Source organism: Ictidomys tridecemlineatus, chromosome 1 (genome assembly GCF_052094955.1).
Source record: "Ictidomys tridecemlineatus isolate mIctTri1 chromosome 1, mIctTri1.hap1, whole genome shotgun sequence".
Taxonomy (NCBI): Eukaryota; Metazoa; Chordata; class Mammalia; order Rodentia; family Sciuridae; genus Ictidomys; species Ictidomys tridecemlineatus.
The window spans coordinates 33,343,244-33,369,059 of NC_135477.1; the positions used below are offsets into that span (position 1 = coordinate 33,343,244).

The 25,816-nt window shown below is 36.9% G+C and overlaps 1 protein-coding gene across 8 annotated transcripts in view; it reads right to left on the reverse strand.

Annotated features, from left to right (window-relative positions):
- Exoc6 (exocyst complex component 6) overlaps nucleotides 1–23,434 on the reverse strand; it is a 193,190-nt gene extending 169,756 nt beyond the window's left edge. For 3 of the 8 annotated variants that reach the window (XM_078038005.1, XM_078037999.1, XM_078037994.1), the window contains exon 1: nucleotides 22,634–22,745. In XM_078038005.1, the coding sequence (XP_077894131.1) occupies nucleotides 22,634–22,719 (86 nt within the window). In that variant the 5' untranslated portion in view covers nucleotides 22,720–22,745. Of the gene's footprint in view, nucleotides 1–9,903; nucleotides 10,064–22,633; nucleotides 22,746–23,407 lie in introns of those variants that run through there. The other 5 variants (XM_078038020.1, XM_078038008.1, XR_013434312.1 and 2 more) reach the window with 4 other exon arrangements.
- Between the last annotated feature and the right edge of the window lie 2,382 nt (nucleotides 23,435–25,816).

Sequence of the window (25,816 nt, forward strand, 5' to 3'; positions counted from 1 at the left end):
AATTTTTTTTGTTCTTTTATAGATTTAAAACTCCAAAAAGCTTTGTTTTATATAAACAATATTTTTTTTCCAAACACTAAGTTAATCTTTATTACTCATGTGTGCAAGCAAAACACAAATACATATGTTTTCTCCTTTACTACTTTTGAGCTTTTCTTTTTTTAATTATTAGTTATTCAAAACATTATAAAGCTTTTGACATATCATATTTCATACATTTTCAATCAATATTTGTGGAATTAATAATTAAAACAGAGAAATAGATCAGTCCAGGAGAACTATGTGACTTGCACAGTGATGCTATGATGAGAGAAAGAAAGAGAGTTTTACTGTGTTAACTATAAAAAAAAACCTGGGTATTATTTTTGTAAAAAGAAAGAAATAAAGGGAAGGAGAGAGGGACAGAGGGAGAGGAAGGGAGGGGGGAGAGAGAGAGAGAGAGAGAGAGAGAGAGAGAGAGAGAGAGAATAACCAAAGTGAAAACTCCAATAGTAAATGTGAAATGACAGAACAAAAAAAATCAATGAACTTCAACATAAGCTAACATATGCAACTCAAAAGAAAAAAATAAAGAAAATAAACATTGCCTCAAAGAAATATGGACACCATTAATCACACCAACACTCATGTCATGGGAGCACCAAAGCTGATAAGAGAAAGGGACAGAAAATCTGTTGGAAAAAAATAATGCTTATTTTTTTCCTAAATTCAATGAAAAACATTAATCTACACATCTAAGATCAAATAACACCAAGTATGATGAATATAATACACAGAGAACAGTAAAATAATGTGAGATAAAGGAAATATACTGAAACAAAAAAAATATTCATCATACACAAGGGAAAAAAATGGAGGCTAAAAGAATGACATATTCAAAATATAAAAAGGAAAAAAAACTGTCAACCAAGAATTTTATAGCCAGCAAAAGTTTCTTTCAAAAATGAAGATAAAATAAAGATATCCCCAGATAAACAAAAATAGAGAATTAGTTACCAGCAGACCAGTCTTAAAACAAATGGCATTTCATCAAGATCAAGAGTAACCCTGAGTAGCAATGTGAACACACAGACACACAAAGAGCCCTAGTAAAAGTAACTATATAATTATACAGTATAAATATATATTTCTTCTTCATGTTTCTCTTAACTGATTTAACAGCTGACTTCTCAACTACATAAAACTGTATGCATAATTTGTAATGGAGGACACATAGTATGTAGAAATATAATTAATTGACCATAAGAGCACAAGGGGGAGTTTATGAGCAAAGCTGTATTAGAATCAGAAAATGACACAGATGACAGCTAAACACCCAGCAATAAATGAAGAAAATCATAAATGGAAAATTAAAAGATTAACATAACAAACTCTATAAACATATTCACTCCTTTTTCTTAGCTTCTTTAAAAGGACAAAAAGTTGTAACATTGTATTATTATATTTATAACAAGTAGATATAAGATTATAACAATATAGCAAAGAAAGAATAGAGCTATATAGGAGTACTATTTCTGTATCTCACTGGAATTGAGTTAAAATAACAGATCTGAAGCAGTTCTGAGAGCAAGTACTGCGACAAAACTTTTGAAAAAGATTATTAAAGTAATTAAATATTGCACTAGAAAATAATTAATGCAAAAGAAGATATGAAACAGGGGCTGGGGTGTGGTTCAGCGGTAGAGCACTTGCCTTGCACATGTGAGACCCTGGGTTCCATCCTCAGCACCACATAAAAAAATAAACAAATGAAATAAAGGTGTTGTGTCCAACTACAACTAAAAAATAAATATAAAAAATTTTTTAAAAGATAAAACATATAAAAAACAAAACAACAAATATAAATCTAATTGTATGTATAACATTATATATAAATGAACTGAACAATCCATTCAAAATTCATAGACTATCAAACTGGATAAAAAATAAGATCCAATGATGTGGTATCTAGAGGAGGTATTTTATATTTAAAGACAAAAAGGTGCTGAAAGTAAAAGGCTAGAAATATGTATGTATCATGAAAAGAACAAGCACAAGTTGGAATAACTATACTAATATCAGACAAAACAGACAATTCTAGAGATAAAGGAGGATATTTTATGGTGGTAAAAGTGTCACTCAACCAAGACTATATAATTAATATAAAAATATATACACCTAACAACAGGGTACAAAAAAACATGAAACAAAAACTATTCATTATTCAATAATGAATAGAACAACTACACAGAAGACCAAAAAGGAAATAAGAGACTTGAAAAAAAATATATCAGCTAACAAGACCCTAGATATGTATAAGATTCTCCACCAAACAACAGGAGGTACCTATTTTTCTCAAGTGCACATGGAATATTCTCCAGAAGAGACCACGTTAGGACATAAAGGAATCCTCAATAAATTTAAAAAAACTGAAATCATACAAACTATTATCTCTGACTGCTACAAAATGAAACTAGAAATGAATAAGAGAAGAACATTTGGGAAATGCACAAATATATGGAAATTAAACAACATAGTTCTAAATAAACAATAGTTTAAGGAAGAAACCTCAAGGGAAAATTTTTTTAAAAATACTGTGAGATGAATTAAAATGAAGACATAATACCAAAATTTTTTTAGATAAAGTTAACATCATGCTTGGAGGGAAATTCTATAAAAGCCTATACAAAAAAAAAAAGAAAAGAAAAACAGAAAAATCTTAAATCACTAATCTAAACTCCCACCATAAGACACTAATAAAAAAAAAAGCAAACTAACTCAAAACAAATAGAAAAAAGGAATAAAGATTAGATCAGATATAAATGAAATGATAGAAAATAGAGAAAATGAATAGAACAAAGAGTTAGTTTTTTGAAAAGATTGACAAAATTAACAATCCAATTGAAGAACTAAGGAGAGTCAAATTACTAAACTCAAGCATTACCCTAGTACCAAAGCCAGCTAACGATCTCACAAAAAAAAAAGAAAGAAAATTACAGAGCAATATCCCTTATGAATACAAACATAAAACTCCTAAAAAAAAAAATACTAGCACACCCCCATAGTATAGTAAAAGAACTATATATTATAACCAAATAGGTTTTATCCTGGGAATGCAAAAGTGGTTCAATATATGAAAATCAATCAATGGTAATATATGGTAGGTAGACATGATCATATCAAGTGAGTGAACATTAACTCATAATATGATATCTTATTTTCATGCAAAAAAAATCAGAAGAAAACGACAGATCAATATCTCTTATGAATACACATGCAAAATCCTCAACAAAATCTAGCAAACAGCTGGCAAAAAAATAAAAGAGCTATATATTATGGACTATGACCAAACTGGATTTATCCCACAAACACAAGACTGTTTTATATCTTAAAATTAATTAATATAATACACCATATCCACAGAATAAGGGACAAAAACCATTCTGATCAGATCAGATGTGAAAAAATCATCTAATAAAATTAAAAACTCCTTTTTTTGTGTGCCGAAAGACCATTTTCATTCAAGTTTTCAAAATACACCTGCAAAAGTACAATTCTAAATTTTACTTTAAAAAACATGTTCTCATCATGTTTCTTTGTCTAAAAATAACTGGGAGATTGAAATGTTAAGTTTTTCTACCCAATTTTTCTAACACATTGAGAAATAAATCTATTATTTAACATTCTCTTTTTAAATGAGGGGTTATTTTCTTTCTTTCTTTTTTTTGCATTACAATTCCTATTACACATATGGAGCACAATTTTTCATATCCCTGGTTGTATATAAAGTATGATGTTCACACCAATTTGTGTCTTCATACATGTACTTTGGATAAAGATGTCCATCACATTCCACCATCCTTACTAACCCCCTGATCCCTCCCTTCCTCTCCCACCTCTCTGCCCTATATAGAGTTCATCTATTCCTCCCATGCTCCCCCTCTCTACCCCACTATAAACCAGTCTCCTTATATCAGAGAAAACATTAACCATTTGTTGTTTTTTTTTTGCGGGGGGGGGGGGGTTGGCTAACTTAACTTAGCATTATCTTCTCCAACACCATCCATTTACCTGCAAATGCATGGTTTTATTCTCTTTTATTGCTGAGTAATATTCCATTGTCTATATTTACCACATTTTTTATCCATTCCTCTACTGAAGGGCATCTAGGTTGGTTCCACAGTTTAGCTATTGTGAATTGTGCTGCTATAAACATTGATGTGACTGTGTCCCTGTAATATGCTGTTTTTAAGTCCTTTGGGTATAGACTGAGGAGTGGAATGGCTGGGCCAAATGGTGGTTCCATTCCCAGTTTTCCAAGGAATTTCCACACTGCTTTCCACATTGGCTAACCCAATTTGCAGTCCCAGCGGCAATATATGAGTGTACCTTTTCCCCACATCCTCACCAACTCTTATTGTTGTTTGTCTTCATAATAGCTGCCATTCTGATTGGAGCAAGATGATATCTTAGAGCAGTTTTGACTTGCATTTCTCTAATTGCTAGTGATGATGACATTTTTTCATATATTTGTTGATTGATATATATCCTCTTCTGAGAAGTGTCTGTTCAGGTCCTTGGCGCATTTATTGATTGAGTTATTTGTTTTTGTTTGTTTGTTTTTTGGTGCTTAGCTTTTTGAGATCTTTATATATCCTAGAAATTAGTGCTCTATCTGATGTGTGAGGGGTAAAAAATTGCTCCCAAGATGTAGGCTCTCTATTCACCTCACAGATTGTTTCTTTTGCTGAGAAGAAACTTTTTAGTTTGAATTCATCCCATTTATTGATTCTTGGTTTTAAGTCTTTTACTATAGGAGTCTTATTCAGGAAGTTGGAGCCTAATCACAGATGATGAAGATTAGGGCCTACTTTTTCTTCTATTAGACACAGAGTCTCTGGTTTAATTCCTAGGTCCTTGATCCACTTTGAGTTGAGCTTTGTGCATGATGAGAGATAGGGGTTTAATTTCATTTTGTTGCAAAAAAAAAAAAATCTCAACAAACTAAAAATACAAGAGAGCTTCCTCAACCTGATAAAACACATCCATGAAACTCTTACCATAGTTGAGAGTACCAATTCCTCCATATTCTCACCAATATATGGTATAATGAACTTTTTTTTAACTAAACTTTTATGATTATACACACACACTCACATATATATACTAGTTGTATACACACACACACAAACACACATTAGTTATAGATGGACAAAATACCTTTATTTTGTTTATTTATTTTTATGTGGTACTGAGGATCAAACCCAGTGCCTCACACACGCAAGGAATGTGCACTACTACTGAGCCACAACCCCAGCCCCTGGTGTATGATCTTTTAAATTTCAGATGTTCCAACAGTGTAGTGGTTTTAGGGGTACTTAAACATTGAGCCACATCCCCACATTCCCAGCCCTTTTTTTATATATTTTATTTGGAGACAAGATCTTGCTATGGTACTTAGGGCCTCGATAAGTTGCTGGGGCTGGCTTTGAACTTGTGATCCTCAGACCTCAGCCTCCCAAATCACTGGGATTACAAGTGATTATTAGCCACCTTGCCTGGCTAATTTGCATTTCCAACGAATAATAATGTTAAACATCTTTTCATATGTTTATGCCCTTTGTGTGTCTTCTGTGAAGTGTCTGTTCAAATCACCCTTTTATTTTTTTAAAGTTTTTTGTTATAATTCAGTGTCAAAGACTTCCTTTTATGCATCCTGGATGCAATTTTTTTTTAACTAGATACAGATTTACAAATATATTCTCTCAATATGGAGCTTGCTTTTTCATTCCTTAACAGTATTTTAGAGGAAGGGAGGATAATGGAAATCGAACCCAGAGGCACTTTGTCACTGACCTACATCCCCAGCCCTTTTTAAATTTTTTATTTTAAGTTGGGGGTCTCACCAAGTTGCTTAGGGCCCTGCTTAGTTACTAAGACTGGCTTCAAACCTGCAATCCTCCTTCCTCAGCCTTCTGAGCCACTGGTATTACATGTGTGGGCCACCATGCCAGCCCTTAACAGTATTTTTGAAGACCAGATGTTGCTAATTTTGATGAAGTCCAATTTACCAATTTTCTCTTTTATGTTATTATGCTTTTGGAATATGGTATTTAAGAAGTTTTTGCCTATCCAAAATCACAAAAAATTTTTCCTGTTTTCCAGTTTTAGTAGTTTTCCATTTTACATTTAAGTTTATGGTCCATTTTGAGTTAATTTTTAAACATGGTACAAAATACAGATCAAAGTTATTTTGCCTGTGGAAACCCAATTGTTCCCCCTCCATTACAAATAAGATTCCAATTCTACTGAGTTGCCTTTTTATCATTGTTAAAAAGCAACTGAACATACATAAATCTATTTATAGGGTCTCTATTCAATATCATCAATTTGTGTTCCTGACGCAAGTACCTCTTTGTCTTTTTGTATCTTTATAATAAATCTTACAATCAGGTAGTATAAGTCCTGCCACTCAGTTCATCTTTTCCCAAGTTAGTGTGGCTATTCTAGATCCTTTATCCTTCCATATAAATTTTAAAATCAGTTTGCAAATTCTACAAATTTTTATTCGGTGGGGATTGTAATTGAGATTGTTTTTTGATATATTGACAAAACTGGGGAAAACTGACATTTTAATACTGAGTTTTCAAGTCCATGAACACAGCATACATATTCGATTATGTAGGTCTTCTTTAATTTCTATCAGTAATGTTTTATATTTTTGTCACATCTTTTGTCAAATTTATCCCTAAATATTTCATATTTTCAAAGTTATCAATTTTTTAATTTCAGTTTGATTGTTCATTGCTAGCATACAAATACAATGTTACTGAATTCATTTATCTATTCTATTAGGTTTCCTATAGATTCCACAGAATTTCATATTTTCCTATATCGATGATCATATTGTCTACAAATAAAGTTCCCAAATTGCCTAGGGTGGCTTCAAACTTGCAATTTTTCCACCTCAGGCTCCAGAGTAGCTGGAATTATAGGATTATACCACCACACCCATCTAGATACTTTTTTAAAATGGCTTCATTATACTGGATAGAATCTCCAGTATAATGTTGCATTAAAAATGAAGTGATAAAAACATCCTTGCAATTTGGTGTCAACATACCTTATATATAATCAGAGAGATGATAAATTATGGTATAATGGTGTATTAAGAATTGTAATGCAAAAATAAATAAATAAAATTTTTTTTAAAAAAAGAACATACTTGTGATTCTTACGTGTGAGATATTCTTAGGCATTAAATGTAATCAAAATATTTAAACATTAAAAAAATAACCTTGCTTTATTTCTGGTTTTATAAGAAAAACACTCACTCATTCATTACCATTTCATTACCATTAAGTATAATGTCAGCTATAGAATTTTCATAAATGCCCTTTTCAAACTGAGGAATTTCCATTCCTAGTTTCTGAGGACTTTGCTTACTTTTTGACTTTCTGTTTTGTTTTTTAGTACTAGGGATTGAGCCAAGGGCCTTTAGCATCCTAGGGAAATGCTCATCACTGAGCTACATGCCAGCCCCCCTATTTTTTATAATTATACATAATAGTGGGATTCATTATGCCATATTTGTATATATACATAACATAATTTGATCAACCTCGTTCCCTAATACCACATAATCTTTTTTTTTTTCTTTTTTAAGTTTCATCCATGATTTCTCTGCATCTACTGAAATAAACATACAGGGTTTTTTGGTTTTTTTTTGGTCTTAAATGTTCATTGTGGTGAAAACATTGATTTTTTTTCAAACATTAAGCCTGCATACTTTCTTAAAACAAGGCCCACCTGATCATGATATGTGTATGTGTGCATATACATTATATATATATATATCATTTTAATATAATATATACGTGTATGGATATATCTTTAGCTATATTCTATAAATGACATTTTCATATTAAATCCATGTGTGGATTTAATTTGCTACAATTTTGTCTCAAGTGTTTAGATTAATATTCATGAGGAATGTTGGCCTACAATTTCTTTTTTAAAGTAATGTTTACTCCTACCCTACCCCCAGTGCTGGAGACTGAACTAGTAATGTCTTGATTAATTTTGCTAATCAAGGTCAATGTTAACCTCAAAATGAGTCAGGAAATATTCCCACCTCTTCAATTTTCTAAAGAGTTTTTGTAAACCTGGTGTTGATTCTTCCTTAAGTTTTGTAAAATTCACCAGAAAAAGCACTTGAGTCTCAAGTTTCTTTTAAGGAAAGAAAGCTTTAACAGCAAACTTATTTCTTTAATTGATAGAGAACTATTCGGTGATCTAAGTGAGCTTTGATACTTCATATCTTTCAATAAATTTGTACATTTCTGCTAGGTTGTCCAAACTGGCAAGAGTCCTTCTAAATATTACCTTTTCTAACATTTATAAAATCTACAGTAGTGTTAACCTTTCTTATTCTTGTTACTGGTAATTTGTATCTCTTCCACCCACTCCCTGCTCAAGGTTTATCAAGAACTTGTGTTTTGGTTTTATTGATTTTCTCTACCTCTTTCCATTTTCTTTTTTCATTGCTTCCCATTCTAACCTTTATCATCTTTCTTCCACTCTTTGGGGTTTCATTGGTCCTTTTTTTTACTTCATTTACTTAGAAACTGAAATTCCTTTCTAGTAGAGATATTCTACAAATTTCTCTTTAAATAGATCTTTAGCAGCATTCTCAAAATTATATATTGCATTTTCATTTTATTCACTTCAAAATACTTTCTAATTTCTCTTGTGATTTCGTGTCTGACATAGGAATTATTCAAAAGTATGTCATGTGGTGACTAAATATTTGAGAACCTTTTCCAGAAGGTTTTCTTTTTTAAAATTTTTTAAAATTTTAATTTGTTATATACGACAACAGAATGCATTACAATTCACATTACACATACAGAGCACAATTTTTCATATCTCTGGTTGTACACCCAGAAGGTTTTCTATTATTGATTTTTAATTTTATTCTCTTGTGATCAAAGGACCGTATTGTGGAAAGTGTATCACATACTTCTCAGGGAGAAGGCTGAAAAATTCTGACACTGAGGAAAATAATTTAATAAAATAATAATATAGACAGGCCAGCTAAAGGATAATTAGGAAATAACAAAATGTCAATTTGAATACTAAAATATATATTGGTGAGCTAATACACTTTGGATTTGCTTCAAAATAATCCAGAGTGAGGGTGAATGGAGAGGGGGAAAGATCAAGCACAACTGAAGCTAGACGATGGTTCATACTGGTTCGTTTATTATTTTACTTTTTAAAAAATATTTATTTTTTAAAAATAAATATTGGACACAATACCTTTATTTCTTTTATTTATTTTTATATAGTGCTGAGGATCAAACCCAGGGTCTCGTGCGTGCAAGGGAAGCGCTCTAACGCTAAGCCACAACCCCAGCCCCTATTTTACTCTTTTAAACATTTAAATTTTTCCAAAATAAAATGATGCAAGGTGCAGGCATCTCCCGCTCAATTTCAATTCTTCCACGCTGGCGGCGGCCCGGCGCGCCCTGCGCGTGACCTGACACCTCAGTCCCGCCGGCCGCCAGCAGCTAACCTTCGCCCCGGCACCGCAGCGGCACGAAGCCGGCAGGCCTACCGCGGGTCCTCAGGACCTGCGCAGCGGGCGACGCTGCAGCTACAGCGGTCAGAGACGTCCGGGCAGCCACACCCACCGGCTGCGCGGTGACAGCTCGCTGGGCTGACCGCCTCACTGACAGGTGCGGCCGCCCGCTCTGCCCCTCCCGGCCGCGGCCCGACTCCAGCCGCCCACGAGCGCCCCCGTCCGCCCCCGCGCGCACCACCTGTCGGGCCAGTGCGCGCGCGGCCAGCGGTGGACACCCCGCGCATACACCGGAGGTACTGTCGAGACAGCCCGAAGTCCCGAGAAGAAAAGAGTTTTACCGGAGAGTGGGCCCCACGCAGGCGGTGTCAGTGCTCTCGATCTCCTGCAAGATCCGCTCGTGCTCCGGAACGGTGCCCAGGGCCTCGCCACTCTCCGCCATCTTGGCTGGAAGCTGAGGAGCCGGCGAGGCGCGGCGCCGCGGGAACGGCGGGGGCGAGCGGCAGGTGGCGCGAGCGCGAAGGGCGGGGCGGGGCGGGGCGAGGGGCGGGGGCGCGCCAGCCCGAGGAGAGCAAAATCGCCACCTGCTCTCTCCCACGATGTGACCCTCGATGTCTAATGCCTGCCTGACCTTTGGGCTGTAACGTACACTCTTGTATTTAGTGTGCCAAGGTAATGAAAGGTAGCCCTTTGTCACCCTCAATCTGTAATAAAGGATAGGGGATCGCTGAACAAGAGGCCCTGATATTCTTAGTGGTGGGGAGTCAGGGAAAGGAAAACATACACTCACAAAAAGCAAAACTGTGTATGGAAGTTAAGTTTGTTTTAGGAACGAATAAAAAAAATCCTGATGAGGACCGCTCTGGGTGGTTTTGTTTCTCCTACCCAAAGCAAATTCACAGAGGCCATTAAATTACATATCATCTAGGAAGTAAATTACAAACTTAAGAAAAAGTAAACGACAGGAATTTAAGACACTTAATAGCAAATATACAAAAGAGGCCCAGAGCAATGTGTGATTTTATGCCAAAGTCCTTGAACCCAAGTGCCCCCAGGTAGTGGTAGCTGGAATGAGAAGAGGTGGGCAGCAGAGTGGTGGAAAGAGAAGTGGGCGGCTTGAGCAAAGGTACCTGTGTAGAAAAGTCCTGCTTAACAACATGTTTGTGGGAGTAAACCAGTTTGTCTTGATCAAAGCAGCCACCGAGGAAGATTAATCAGGGACAGAGTGTGAACCTAGCCTGAGGAACAACTATTTTCGGGCCTCCACTAATCCAGGGCTTTGAGCTTTCCTTTGAGTTGGCCAGCACTGTCACTATCTGCTCCCTTCAGTGAGCCTCTGCTAGAAACCTGTCTCCTTCCTCCTCCCCACTGTGAGTCCTGGGAGATGAAATTGCATCATAGACAAGAGCATGAGTTCTGAAGTGTCTTCAACTGAGTTCTTTGGATTAATGTCACTGCACAGTTGTGTGACACTGGGCAAGAATCTAATCTCTTGATTTCTTAGCTTCCCCATCTGTAAGCGACAATAATAATAGTATCTACCTCATATTGCTGTCTCATATTAATTTTCTATTGCTGCTATAACAAATGATTACAAATACTAGCTTAAAACAACTCAGGCACATTATCTTACAGTTCTTCAGGTTAGAAGTCTGACATAGTTCTCAATGGGCTACAGTACAGGTATCAGCACAACTACATTCCTTTCCAAAGACTCTAGTGGAAAATTTGTTTCTTTGACTTTTCCACCCTCTAGATGCTGCCCATAATCCTTGGCTTATGACCCCCTTCCTTTATGTTCAAGGTCACATTACATCTGATCATTCCTCTGTAGATACACCTCCCTCTGACTCTTAGGCAAGAAAAAGTTTCTCTGCTTTTAAGGATCCATGTAATTGGATTGGGCCCCACTGGATAATCCAGGACAATCTTCCAACTCAAGGTTATTAACTTTAGTCACATCTATAACACTCCTTTTGCCATGTTCCATTCATAGGTTCCAGGAATTAGGATGTGAGCATATTTGAATGTTCATTATCCTGCCTGCCATACTTATAAGGGTCCTATAAACATTATTTATTGCCCCTTCTATTAATCTGAGTCTCTGTCCTTCTTGGAAAATGCAACTCAAAATTTATTTGCTTCATGAAGATTCCCAAAACTAATCAATCTTCTCCAATGAGTACAGACTCAATTTAGCACATTTATCCACTCCTCCAATTGTTTTAATAGTAATCACTTATTTTGAATTGATCCTTTTTATACATTCATGGGTTTTATTTGTTTTATATACTTTATCCTCCTTGGAAACTCACTGCACACTGGCATGGAAAACCAAGTAATCTCTGCTACATCCAACTGCCCATTTCATCAGGAAACCCCATCGCAAGCCAGTGTGAATTCATCAAACTTCATCCCTGTTTTCACTGCCTTGATGGAACAAGAGGCTCCAGACCTCTCCCTGGGAAACCCCACTTCCTTGTGCTTCAAGAATACATAGAAACAGAAAGTCTCTTCCCAAGTCCACCAGCATTGGCACACCATGGTAAGGTCCTTGAGTTCAGATGACTTTTTTTTTTTTAATTTCCAACTTCCTATACTTCCTCATAGAATTCTGCACGTAGATGAGAGGAAACTGGAGGGGGCCCTAGGTTCGATCCTCAGCACCACATATAAATAAATAAAATAAAGGTATTGTGTCTAACTACAACTAAAAAATAAATATTATATATATGTGTATATATATATATATATATATATATATATATATATATATAACATCTTAGTGCTTGCTTCAGCAGCACATATACTAAAATTGGGATGATACAGAGAAATTGTGACATGCAAATTTGTGAGGTTCCATGTTTTTCATCCCCTGCCATCACCTAGCTGCCTGCACCTATCCTTTAGAGAGATGGGGTTCATTAAAGGAAATTGAACATTGAAAATAATAGTAACAGTAGAAGTTGATTGTATTTAGTCCCCTTGATAGAAACTACAACACTGGCAAAGAATGTTACCTGAAATTCCCTGATGCCTGCTTTTACCAAGAGCTCCAATGTAAGAAACAGTATAAACTGTATCCACTTCTAGTTGTTAAAAAATATATATCCTTAGATCAAACCAAATCTCATTGTCCATATAAATTGTTCTTTTAATCAAATCATAAAGAACAACTTTTTCCTTGGCTAACTGCTTCTCTGATTACTGAGGCTCCAGTACCCATTATTAGCATACCCCCACTGCAGGTTCAGGGGAGAGAATAAGCCTTTTGAAAACTGAATCTGAAACTGAATCATAAAAATATGAGTACAATTTTTATCTCCTCCTACAGGGAGAATAAAAAGCTAGTCCTCTCTGGAGGAGACAGCAGACTATTCAGCTTAGAGGGTAAACACAACCAGAATTCATGGCTCTGCAAAATAGAACAAGGCAAGGTAAGGCACATAGATAGCACAGGCTAGCTCCCTATTTGACAACCCTCTCCGGGAGTAGTCCTTTCCTGAGCAATTGTTATCAAGACCTTTTCTTCTTCTCTTCAATCCTGACACCATCTATGGAAACCCAAATCCCAATACCCTGCTCTGGGAAGCCAGGCCTGCTTAGGCACTTCTCTTACCAGGCCTGTTTCAACACCTGCCCATAAAAATTAACTCAACATAGCAGTAGTATCATCTCAAAATTCAACATGGAAGGAAGTTCATTTACCACTTCTTCTGTAACAGTGTTTGCTGTTTGCTCTCTGTGACTTCTGACAGTTCTGTTAGTACCTGAAAGCTTTTGCTATGAATTTAAAGCTAAGAACCCAAAATAACTAGATTTTTTTTTTCTTCAGTGCTGGAGATCAAACCCAAGGCCTCAAACGTGCGAGGCAAGCACTTTACCATTAAGCAACATTCTCAGCCTGCTCATTGTAGGTTTTTAATCATGGACATACATATAACAAATATATAAATGTGGGGGGAAAAGCCTACCCAAAAGATAAATAATTTAATTATTCTGGTTTGAGGAGGGGTAGGCAGGGTAGGGGACATAAGCATTTCATGTACATGTTGGTGGCAGAGGATATTGTCTTCCAGAGATCCATCCAAAATTTATCTTCAGGAGTCCTAGGAGGAAAAACATACACCAGGAGACCAACAAAATAGGGTTTGCATTCTATATCCAGTATGAAATTAACCAGAAAAGTAAGAATTTGACATGTAAATAAACTCTTGGTCATTAACAACTTATACTTTGAGCCACTTGTCCACAGACTAATAACCTATTTTTTAGGAAACTCCTTCAAGAAGGAGACTATAGAATACAAGTTGCCCTGGTCTGGCATTTAACAGCTTAGGGTCAAATTCTAACTGATCTCTTACTAGAAGTTAAGTTTCAGGGAGTTACTTGTCTAAGCTTCAGTTTCTTCAAGTGTGAATTAGGGACAAAAAGCATTCCTAGCTCACCAAATTGTTTGGGAATTAAAAGAAGGTATTCTATTTGTAATGTTTAACCCAGAGCTCAATTTACGTTAATATCAGAGACTAGGATTAGTAGGCATCTTTCAGTAAACCACATAACCCAGCATTTAGCATCTTCTTTAATAAAATGAGAATAAAAGCCAACCCACAAGCCAGACATGATTGTGCACACCCTCCAGCTAACCTGGAGGGTGAGGCAGGATGATTGCCAAGTTCAAGGCCTGTCTCAACAACTTAGCAAGCCCCTGCCTCAAAATAAAAAATAAAACAGGCTTTGGATGTAGCTCAGTGGTAGAGCATTCCTGGGTTCGGTTCCCAATACCCCCCCCAAAAAAAAACCAGTCACACATTTTTCTAACCATTGACAAAGTAGTGTGATTGTGTATTTGGGTCTGTGCACCTGAATCTCATTATTTGTGAACCCCCAAAGGATGGAAAGTCTGAAATTTGTTTTCTGATGTTATAGAGGAGGAAAGAGGAACACATCTTATTTCCAGATCCACTTTACTTAGTCCTCTGAGTCTTGTAAGGCAAGTGCCATTTCATGGTCCTTGGAGGGAGTGTCCATCCTTTGAGGCACATATTGTGGTGGCAAACAAATTGCTAAGTCTATCTCCACCTACAGGCAGTGCTCCTAAGCCAGAGACAGGGACCTTGTAATACTGTTCACCCAGTCCACTATCTGGCATGTAGTAAGAGCCCCATTAATATTTGTAAAATGAATTATCCACATGCAAATATTTCTCATGTTAAACTTGATCTTGTAAAAGCATGTTTTATGAAGTAGGATACATCTCTGGAAAAAGATTCTCCCCTGCTCCTGGCTATTCTACAGCAGACATCTGATCTTTATCCTCTTGAGATTTTGCTAAAAGCATTCAAATGTTTCTTAAGGAGTTTTAGAGACCTTCATGTATAATTGCAAAACTGTAACAAAATGTAAAGCACAAGTAGTCTTTATACATTGGTTCTAATAAACTAACCCTTCTGGGGTGCTTCTAGCTGCTTATCAGTGACTGGTTATCTGATAAGCAGCTAGAAGCACCCAGGAAGTGTTATTTCATTAGAAGCTAGTCTTCCTGATTAGCTTCCACCTTCCCTTGTTGGTGCAGTGACATCAAGTGGCCATATTTTGCAAATGCAAGAGAATAAACAAAGCCCAGCCCATCCTGGGAGGATTCCTGCTACTAAAGGATGTTCAGGAATTTGCTGTTCCATAAAGATCTGGACCCCACATAGAGAACAATAGAAGGAAATCTGAATTTGTGGCCAAATAGAATAATCTTTTCATTAAATATGATCCAGTCCTCTGAGGAGTTGAAAGGTAATTAGCCCCCAGTTTTATTCATGCAAGAACTCTATTAAATGTTTGCAGTGAACTAGGCTCTGTGCTAAACTCCCAGAGATGGCAGACTCAGGGGTCTTTGACCTATTCAGTTGTCCTTGGTTTAATACCTGCCATCACCATTTCATAATTCTTAATAATTTTTTAACAAAGGAGTCTGAATTTTCATTTTGTACTGAGCCCAACAAATTATATGGCCAGACTTGCCTTTAAACAATGCCCTTAAAGTTCTATTAGCATGCTCATCCCAAACTAAACATTTTTAAATGTACAGAGTAATTAAAGAGTAATATGATTTTCTCTGAATTTCATTCTCTTTCCTTCAGAGTTTTTGTCTCAACTTATTACACAAACTATTGTCGCTTCTCCTCTTACTTTCCTTCTCTTTGTCATTGCTTTTTTTAAAAAAAAACTTACCATCCTATCCAGTGCACTCTCCATTCCTGTTCTTCTCCACTCAGCTTCCTTTAATGTCCTTTGCCCATTTTCCCCTTTCCTTTCCTCTCATTTGTCCTATTTTTCTTTCTTTCCTCTTGACCAAAAAAGTTTAGAAATGTAGATAATGGAATGAAACAAAATAAATATAATAGCTGATATTTACTCCCCAGCCACTCTCTAAAATAACTTCCCTATTTTGTTATTCTTCATAGTAATTGTTATCCATTTTTATGTGTAGATTTCTGGTTCCCCTCCCTAAAATACAAGCTCCCTGTAGGCAAGGAATTTTCAGGTCTTGATCTAGCTGTATCAACAGGACACCGACCATGGCCTGACATATTCTAGTAAACCATTATTAGGTATTTACTGAATGAAATGAGTGAATAAGTGTTTGCCATGAATGAGACATTACATTGAATACATTTCATGCCTGTTTCAAACAATCCTTTAGATGCTCTTTTAGCAAATAACGTCAGATTTGAAACCATGTCATCGTTCCAAAGACCTTTTACTTAACCACAAAATAAATACAGCTGTCTTTCTAGTTGAAATACTTGGTTCAGAAACATTTTTTTTAAGTTGTGTCTAGTGTTGTAATGAAGATAAAAAAGCTAATTGTATTAGTTTAATGTCCTTCAATAATTGGGCAATTATACCACCAACTCTAATCAAGGACCCAGGCTTTCCTGAGGTTTTACAGAGGCAGCAGGCCTCAGTCATGGTTGGACGTGCATTTACTTTTGAACTGTTTCCCCAGACTCCATTTTATACCCACAACATGTAGCATACTACACCATTCTCATTAGAGAATAAATAAGGTCATGATATTGCATTAGTATAAAATATAAGCATTCAGAAATATGATTTCAATAATAATAATGTATTATATATTTCAAAATGCTAAAAGAGTGGATTTTAAATGTTCTCATCACAAACAAAGATAAGTATTCAAGGTGATCGATATGTTAATTAGTTTGATTTAATCATTCTACAATGCAAACATTTCAAAACATCACATTACACCTAATAAAAGGTCTGGGGGTATAACTCAGTGGTATAGCCCTTGAGTAGTATTCATGAGGCTGTGGGTTCCATCCCCATCACCACAAAAGCAAACGAACCAACAACAAGAACAAAAAAGATTATACCCAATAAATACAATTATTATTTGTCAATTTAAAATAAAATTTTAGCTAGGTACAGTGGCTCACTCCTATAATCCCAATGACTCAGGAGGCCGAGGCAGGATGATCAGCCTGGGCAACTTAGCAAGATCCTGTCTCAAAATTTACAAAAAGACTGGGGAAGTATTTCAGTAGTAAAGCATCCTTGGGTTCAATCCTCAGACACTCACACTCACACCCACACACACACACACAAAAAAAAAACTTAAGTAAAATAAATAATGATTTTAAGAGAGAATTTTAAATGTCCTCAATACAAGGAAATGATATTTCTGAGGTTATTGATATACCAATTACCCTGATCAGGTCATCACACATTGTATACATGTATTGAAATGTCACACTGTGCTCTATCAATATGTACAATTACCATGTGTCAATTAGAAATAAAATATATTTCAAAAAAAGGAAAAAATTTAAATAGTGATTACCCTGGACATTTCTTTCTTGGTCACCATTTATGGTATTTCTCTGTGCCCTTAAGATGTAAATTAACTCTACATCTTATCTGAGAAACTGTTCCTTTACGGGGAATGAGTCTTGGGGGGCAAAAAGTAAGCGGGAAAGGAAAGCCTAATATATCTATTATCTGTCTGAACCTGATGAGATGTTTAAAAGGATTTTGTAGACTTCTATGGTCAATTTGGTTTAATTAAATACTGATGTTTGGGTTGCAGGTATATTTCTGAGATCTCTACTTTCTCTATTGGATCTAACAACTACCTTTATAAATTAGTGAGCTTTTGTACCTGACTTGTGGCTAAAATTTTAAAATAAAAACTACAAAATTTCCTTTTTAAAAATTCACATGACAATATTCCCTACCCATGTAGAATTTCAAGATATTGTACCTGTATACTTTGTCAAGACTCTGATATACATATTAAAAATATGAATGTATTAAATTACACTGAAATATATATCCCAGATTAGACAATAGTAGTAGCAGCTAATATTTCCTAAGCATTTACTATGTGCCAAGCAACGCTATGCTGAGCACTTCATGTCCACTAACCACTGGAGACATTTTATTATACCGTCTGTGTTACAGTGTCAGAAACTAAAGCCAAATCATACAATTAATAGGTGTCTATTCCAGATGGAAATCTAGAACTTTGATCTTCATATACTTGCTAGAATAAAATATAATATAAATCTTACATTTCTGTAAGATTTCAACAGCAAGAGCATTCTGGAATATCTATAGCTGAATGTAACTAGTTAAATGATTTTTGTTTTTATGTAATCCTAAGATTTGTATAGTGTTTACAGTTTGCATTTTTATTTTTTAAAATATATTCTCTCCTTTTTTAAAAGCATGCTATCTTCATTCCTAAAAACTTTAAACTCAAAGAAATATAATATCCTGTTTGCTCTTAAAAATTCATGGTCAGATTTTGGAAAAGAGCCCAAGAGAGGCTGTGAATACAAGTGTGAAACAATTATGTTATCATAAAACAATTACAAAAATTTCTTCTGGTACGTCATCTTGTACAATTCCCTTTTCCTCTTATTTTTTTCCCAGCCCTCTGCAGTCCCTTTTTTGGCTCTGCCCCCCTCTACCTCCCACTAACTTTGTAGTGCCCTACAGTGTAGCTACAATTTTCTTATCAGTTAGGCTCAGTTACAGCAACAAAACACGTTGACTTTTGAGCCAAATCAATTCAGACCTATTTTCAGGGCCTGTTCCAAAGAGTTAACAACACAACTGCAGGACCCCCAGGAGGCATAATGAGTCCCAGGCTATTTCTGGTCTGAGGGGGGTCTAATGATGAAACCTGGCAGTATGAAGTTCTAGTGTGAATATGGCAAATAAAGGTTTTGAACACTGCTATGGCCCTATTAGGACCATAGCTGCTATCACTAAATATGTCAGAATCATCTTGGAAGGAAGAATTCAGACAGCCATTATCAATGCATCCGAATTTACAGGTTGGTTGAGACCCATTCATTATCTTCCTTGTTGAAGGAAATTGGCAATGCTGAATCAAACTGGTATTAACTGTTTCCTTTAGCACAACTCCAACAGCCATTAAGGGACAGACATGTCCTCTAAGGGGAAGAGCTGGCAAGAAACCAGTTGTATCTAAACCAAGTAGAGGGCCTGGAATTAAAAAATCAAGAACCCCAAACAAAATGAGAACATCCTGTGGAAATTAGCATGTGGTTGCAACATGATGAAAACAGTGATACCCAGGGCAAAAGGATTTGGGCAGCAAAACCAAGTCCAATCCTCACCTGGTGGTTAGATTCAGCCATCGAATATTCTGCCTGTGGCAATACTGCTAGTGGCTGTGGGCCTTTATCTTTCTTCCTTTTCTCTTAAGTGCAATCACCATCCCCATGAGTTCCATTTTCCCATCCTGGAATTGATTTCCCAATTCAATTTGTACAACTGTTTGAGTTGGCTTTAACAAATGTTTCATTGGCAACAATAATAACAAAAACCCATGGGGTGTGGGGGGGGACCATAGTATCTCAGCTTACCCTAAAACTTTCCTTCAAACTTAATACTAGAAACTTAACACACAGAATAAAAACAAATGTAAGACCTCAGAGTCATCTGATTTTTACCCACTCTTGCATAAAGGGTGCCAAAGATGCTGACCCAAGGGCCTATTGGGGAAGTCAGGTAGGAGACAGGATGGTGGGGAGCTCTGGGAGAAGACACATAATGAAATCAGGAGAGGAAGGAATACAACCTGAGCCTGGTGGAGGAGACTAGGCCATTGACAATCCCTGCCAAAATGACTCCTTGTCCCAAAAAACCCACTGACAATTCCTCAGATACAGATCAGTTCTCCCCGATGATGAATAGGGATGAGCGTGTCAGGAAGGTCGGCATGCTCTGTGAAAGGACAGAAATTGAGTCTTCCTCAGGTAACTAGTGGAACCCCTCTGAGTTCTGAGTCACTGAACTCTCTGGGCTTACCCTCTTGTAGAAGCAGACCCCACCTGGTCCTGATATGAACACTGAGGTGACCAAAGCACCTCAGATTCCTACCTGAAAAAGAAGGTGACAGGGAAAGGACATTAACAGAGTTAAGAACATGTGAGTTAAAGTAATGCCTAACTTCCATGACAGGGAAAAGCAAGCAAGGGAACTCTCCATTTTCTGACATTCTCCCTGCCTCAGTTCCCAGGTGCACGGTCTTCCCTGGCAATGTTTCTCTCACATTCTCAGCCCTATCATTTCAATGTCCCAACTTTTCTCTCGATATCCATTCCAAGGCCTCAGAGAGGGGCCATTATGGCTCTGAAAGACTATCAACTTCCTGCCAAACCCCTTAAGCTCGAGTTTTAAAATACTTTTATCTTCTTTGCTGAAATGACAATGTTCTTTCTAGACCGCCTCCTTGCTTTTACCTCGTAAGGTTATATTAACTCATAGGCTCATGAATCAGTTCAACAAATATTTCTCCAGCTACTATGTACCAGGCATTGTGGAAATTTCTACAGAGGATACTAAGCGACAAGTAAAACACAGGCCATGCCCTCAGGAATCTTCAGCCTGGAAGTGATTATAACCTAAATCATGCGACACACACACACAAGACTAAATGTCTTGGATTATCTGGAACTTCAACAAATGGAGTGTTCACACCTAGTAGAAGGAAATAGGAGAAGCTTAATAGAAGAAATCATTTGAGCTGGCCTTGAAAGTTGGGTTAGGTTTTCAGCAGACAGAAGTAGGAGCAAATAATAAGAAAAAGGAATGACGATCTCCAAAGGAAAAAATTTCTACGCATACTGTCAAGTAGTAAACAGTCCAGTTTGACCAAAATGGATGTCCTGTATTTATTTTTCAAACCCCATTTTCTATCTGGCCAAATGAGCTGATGATGTGTTCCATAGAAACAGTTTCACTGGAAAACCAATGGCATGTATAGGTATTTTTAAAAAGACACCAAATGCCAGTGTAAGACATCTTCATCTAGTAAAATGACCAAAGCAACAGTTGTGTCTAACATTGACCCAGATACAGTCTGTGGTCTGTTCTGTGACTCCATTCTATTCCCCAAAATAGCCCTTGCAAAAGAGGACTCTAACCCAAATGCAAAGCTAAAGGGGGCATTCCAAGCCCACTGGGCTATGGTGACAGGACAGCACCTGGGGAAGGTATCTGCACTCTCTCTACTCAAAAGAGTGCTGCAGGAAGAGTACTGTGACTGCCAGATGGCAAAGATGTAGTTAGGAACCTCAGGTGGAAGACTGGTTCTGGGGATATTTGTCCTAGGAATAGAGGAAAGAAAGCATGCAACAACCCAGGCAGGAAGTCAAGTCTCCCACCAGAGAAAGACAGCAGAGAAGATAGTTGTGGATGGATAAAGTCTGTGGATGTTGGCCAGGGGTGTGAGACCAGGGGAATGGGGAAGAGGACCAGGGGTTGAAGGCTGAGCGTTCTGCAGCAAAGGCCGTAGTAACTACAACATGTGTAGACCCCCTACACTCTCTCTCACTTTCCTTTAGACTTCTGACCTAGCCACAAGGCAAAAGCACAAGGAGCTGGTTGGTATAAAGTACAGTACAGTACAATGTATATCCCATACGAAGAAATTTATTGTTTCCCATTTCTAAAAGACAGTAGTTCTTTTATCTATTGAATACGGTAAAAATTACCTACCCAGGATGAAAGGGCACTGAACAGTTATGATGGAGCTGTAATTATTTCACAATTGCAACTACATATTGATATTCCAGTAACTAAGCAGTAAAACACAACAGTTTTCTGTGGCCCCAGCACTACCCTAAGCCTTTCAAAGACATTCAAACTATGTTTAATACAAAATAAGATTCAAATATAGGGGAGAAATTTATTCAGGTTTAAACTATAGTGGGTTTCAAAGCACATGGCCCTAAGACATTCTTGGAAAGAGGGAACATTTCAAAAATCCTTCCATTTAATCTACAACCTTTAGTCAACAAATATTTATTGATTGTCACTATCACATGCAGTGATTGGTATCTTGTTCCCATACTGATAATTGTCATATCTAGGCAGACACTCAGAGAGGATTAAAATTTCAAAGCTGCCCTTTAACACAAAGACACACTGTCTTTCATTTTAATCCTGTTCTTGAACTGTGCAAATTAATACCCGTATTACCAAAGAAGCTATTTTTAAATCTTATATGAAAATTTAAAAAAATACAGATCTGAGAGGTCAGGATATATCCAAGAGAGCAGCAACAACATGAAACAAACATTCTATATTTTTTTCTACAACTTACATCTACCCAAATATAAATTGGTTTCATTGATATGTCTAATCATTATAGACGTTTTTTTTCACTTAGTGATATTGTAAAGAAAGATATTTTAACGAAAACAATTGAAACCTCACATAAACAAAGACAAAACACCTATTTTGAGATGGTATAGGTCCTTTGTGGTCACTTGAAGGTCATTTATATTTTTTAACTGTGGTAATGAATTAAGAAAGAAACATGATGTAAAAAAGTAGAGTAATTATTTATTGTAATTTCTTTAAAGATGAGCAAACTGTGAGAATAAGTGTATACAAAGCTACAACTGTTCTGTAAAAATATAGTTTTTTAAAATTCTGTTATTTTATAAAGTATAAAAAAGGAAAATGAAAAGGCCACCAAAGAAGAAACAATGAAATATAAAGGTGCCCTACCTTAGTGTAGCTTCAATGGGCAGCTCAAAAGACTGAATCTCAGCCAGGACATTCTCATAAGTTTGATCTGTGTCTTCTTCCAACATTGTTCCATATGCCCCTGGTCTTCCAGCTGCAGACATTCAATTTTACATGAAAAACAATTGTAATTTATAAAGTAAATGCAAGTTCCCTTGCAATTATTATAAGGAGTCTCTGTTCACCCAAAGAAGCAACAAAAACAAGCTCACTGTCTGATCTCATGCTATCAGAGTCCTTGCTTCCAAGAATGTTGCACAGCTGTTGCTGTCCTGTGTCTACTTATAACATTTTACTTATTATTAACCTTGACACAGTTCAGAAAGTTCCTGCCTAATGCCTGCTATATTTATTCACTTGCTTCTCAAAGTAACTATAAGTAAGAATTGGAACCGTTGTAACTATAAAAATTTGTTAAATACATTTGATTTGATGGGCATTTATTTAATATTCTTTATATTAAATGCATAATTTACTGCATTAATTATGTTGACATATGTTCCTGATTATTCCAGTACCTCTGCCCTTACCCATAAACCCAGGAAGGCAACTCGCCTAGGAAAAAAATGTAATGTCCTATGGAATGTGATTCTGAGGTCTTTGCCTAGTTCCTTGGATCCTGAGCCCTTTGCTTCTCCACCCTACTCTATGCTGTGTGAGTTCCCTCCATTCTAGGGCCTTTAGTTGTTTTCCCTCATGTTCAAATGCATAATGCTCCTAGAGGCATTTAGATTTTAATCCTTATCAGTCACTTACACCTCACTGTGATAGAGCTTGCCAGATCCATTCTTCAGAATAGAGTTTGCTTGGGAAGAAGACAGAGCATGAAGATGTCAGAATTCAAGAGAACTGATTGCCACTGAAAGAAAAAATAAATGCAGGAACCAGAGGCCCAAAATATCCATGGAAAATTACCTAGAGTCAGCCCCAAGTAAGCCTAAGAGACTAAATGTGCATTTGCACTAGATCTTCCTTAAATGAGTTTAACCTCAGACTTTCTTGCTCTGCATACAAGAAAGTGGTTATTTAAGGAGATGGATAGTGACGTTCTTTCACATGAAGCTATTATTTTCTGAAAAAAAACTCATGTTCTCATAAAAATATAATAGTCAAAGTGTGATATGACTACAAGGCATTTGACATACATACCATCAGTTTGTTACTCCTGTCTGCATCCATACTCTCGCCAGCACTTCACTGTGAGCCTGGTATTTGTTCTTGCACTATGACTTTGGCCTTGACCATGTGATATCTGTTGGCCAATGATGTATGAGCTGAAGGGACACTGTGTGAGTTCCTAGCCTAGGCTTTGTAGGGCTTCATATATTTCTGCTTGTCCTCTTACATTTTGTCATTTCCTGAGAAAAACATTTCTTAAGCAATCCATGAAACAGAGTCATCCCTACTAATCCACAGATTTACAGGGAGAAGCATGTATTTTCATCCAGCCACAGCTGTGTGAAATGAAACTGCCCAGGATAGATCAGCCAAGCCCCAACTGACCCACAGACTCAGCAGCCATAATAAAGAACTGCTTTTCAGTCACTAAATAATGAAGGGTTACACAGCAATAGCAAACCAAGGCAGCATTTCTCACTTCGACCCCACCAACAGCCCTGACATTTCTCATGTGAGATGAACAAATGCAACAGGAATATGGTTAACACCACCTGGCCCCAACTTGAAAAAATGTCTACCTTTAAGACTTAATGAAAATGTTATTCATTTATATATAAGGTTTTTCATTTATATCAAACCATGAGGTTTGGTATAATATTTATGAGCAGAATGTCAGATTCATTTTTGTATTGCCTCTAACACTTTAATAGTATACATACTGTATATAACTAAATACCACAGTTAAGAAATTGATTATTATTCCTCACACACACAGCTGAAATTTTTATTCCAAAAATTTTCAAATTTATAGGAGTCTTAAGAAGAATATAATGAACAGTCACATTCCCTTTTTCCATTTATAACATTTTGTCACATTTGCTTTTTCTTTCTCTCTCTACTGAAGGGGATTTTAGAATATAGGTATATGTTCTTAACATATGGAAAGAAAAAATCGTAGTGATTTCAATAGAGCTCTTTTGGAATAGGATAACACCATAATAAAGTAGTTTGGTCGACAAACCACTGTATCTTTGACTTACTGCTACTGCATGACCCCAGGCCCACTACACAGTGCCATCATCCTCTTCCAGGACAGCCAGCACCACCAGGAGATTCAAGGTCTTCTAATCTGGTGGCCTGGTTGCCTCTCTGTGCTCCTGAGTTCTCTCCACCCTCCTTTTCTCTCACTCCTCTCTCTTCTGCTCCTCCCATTTCTGCAAAGTGAATTTTCTCCCTGCCCCTTACTTTCCTCCACTCTATATAAGACTCAGGCAACAACTTCCTGTTTCCTCTGGCTCAAACAGCATCTTCCTTTTATTCAGAACTTTCCTTGAGTGCCATTTCCTGCCGGAAGTCCGCACAGATTGAACGAATAGGAGAAGGCTCTCCTCCCAAAAGTCAGAGTCAGAAAAACAATCTCCCCTGTCGCAGAGAGCTGACCGCAAAATTCACCAAATAAGGAAGAGAAAAGGAGGAAATGGAAAATTTTCAAACAGTCGTATTCCAAGATGCCCATAAAAAAGAATGGCATGTGGGACTGGAATGTTCCCAGTCTCAACCCTTAACCTCTCCTCCAACTAGGGCTCAGTTTGTCTACTTCACAGGATCAAGCCTGACCGCTGACAGGAGATGTTGAAGGGTCCTGTGATCTTCCGAATACGCAATCAAGCCATAAGTAGCTCTGATATGGTCCTTTCCTGGGGTGGCCCAGTTGCCCCCTCTATAATTTACTGACTCTAGGAAACGTCTAGCTGCTGGGGAAGGAAGAGAAGGGGTAGATGGAGCAGACAGGCAAATGTTACCTGGTGTTTAATTCTGCTCAGTCTTAGTGGAGTCAGACTCCCATCCTCCCTCTCCTGTGGTACCTCCCTGTGGAAGTAGTCCTCTCACCTTTATATGTCTTGATGGGTCCATAAAAGCAACTCAGTAATCTAGGAACAGAAAAGTCTATCAAAATGTGCCAAACAAATAGCTTGCTTGGTGACTAAATACCAAGCATTGGCCCCCCCACCTCAGGAAAACAACCATCATTAGCTCTATTCAAAA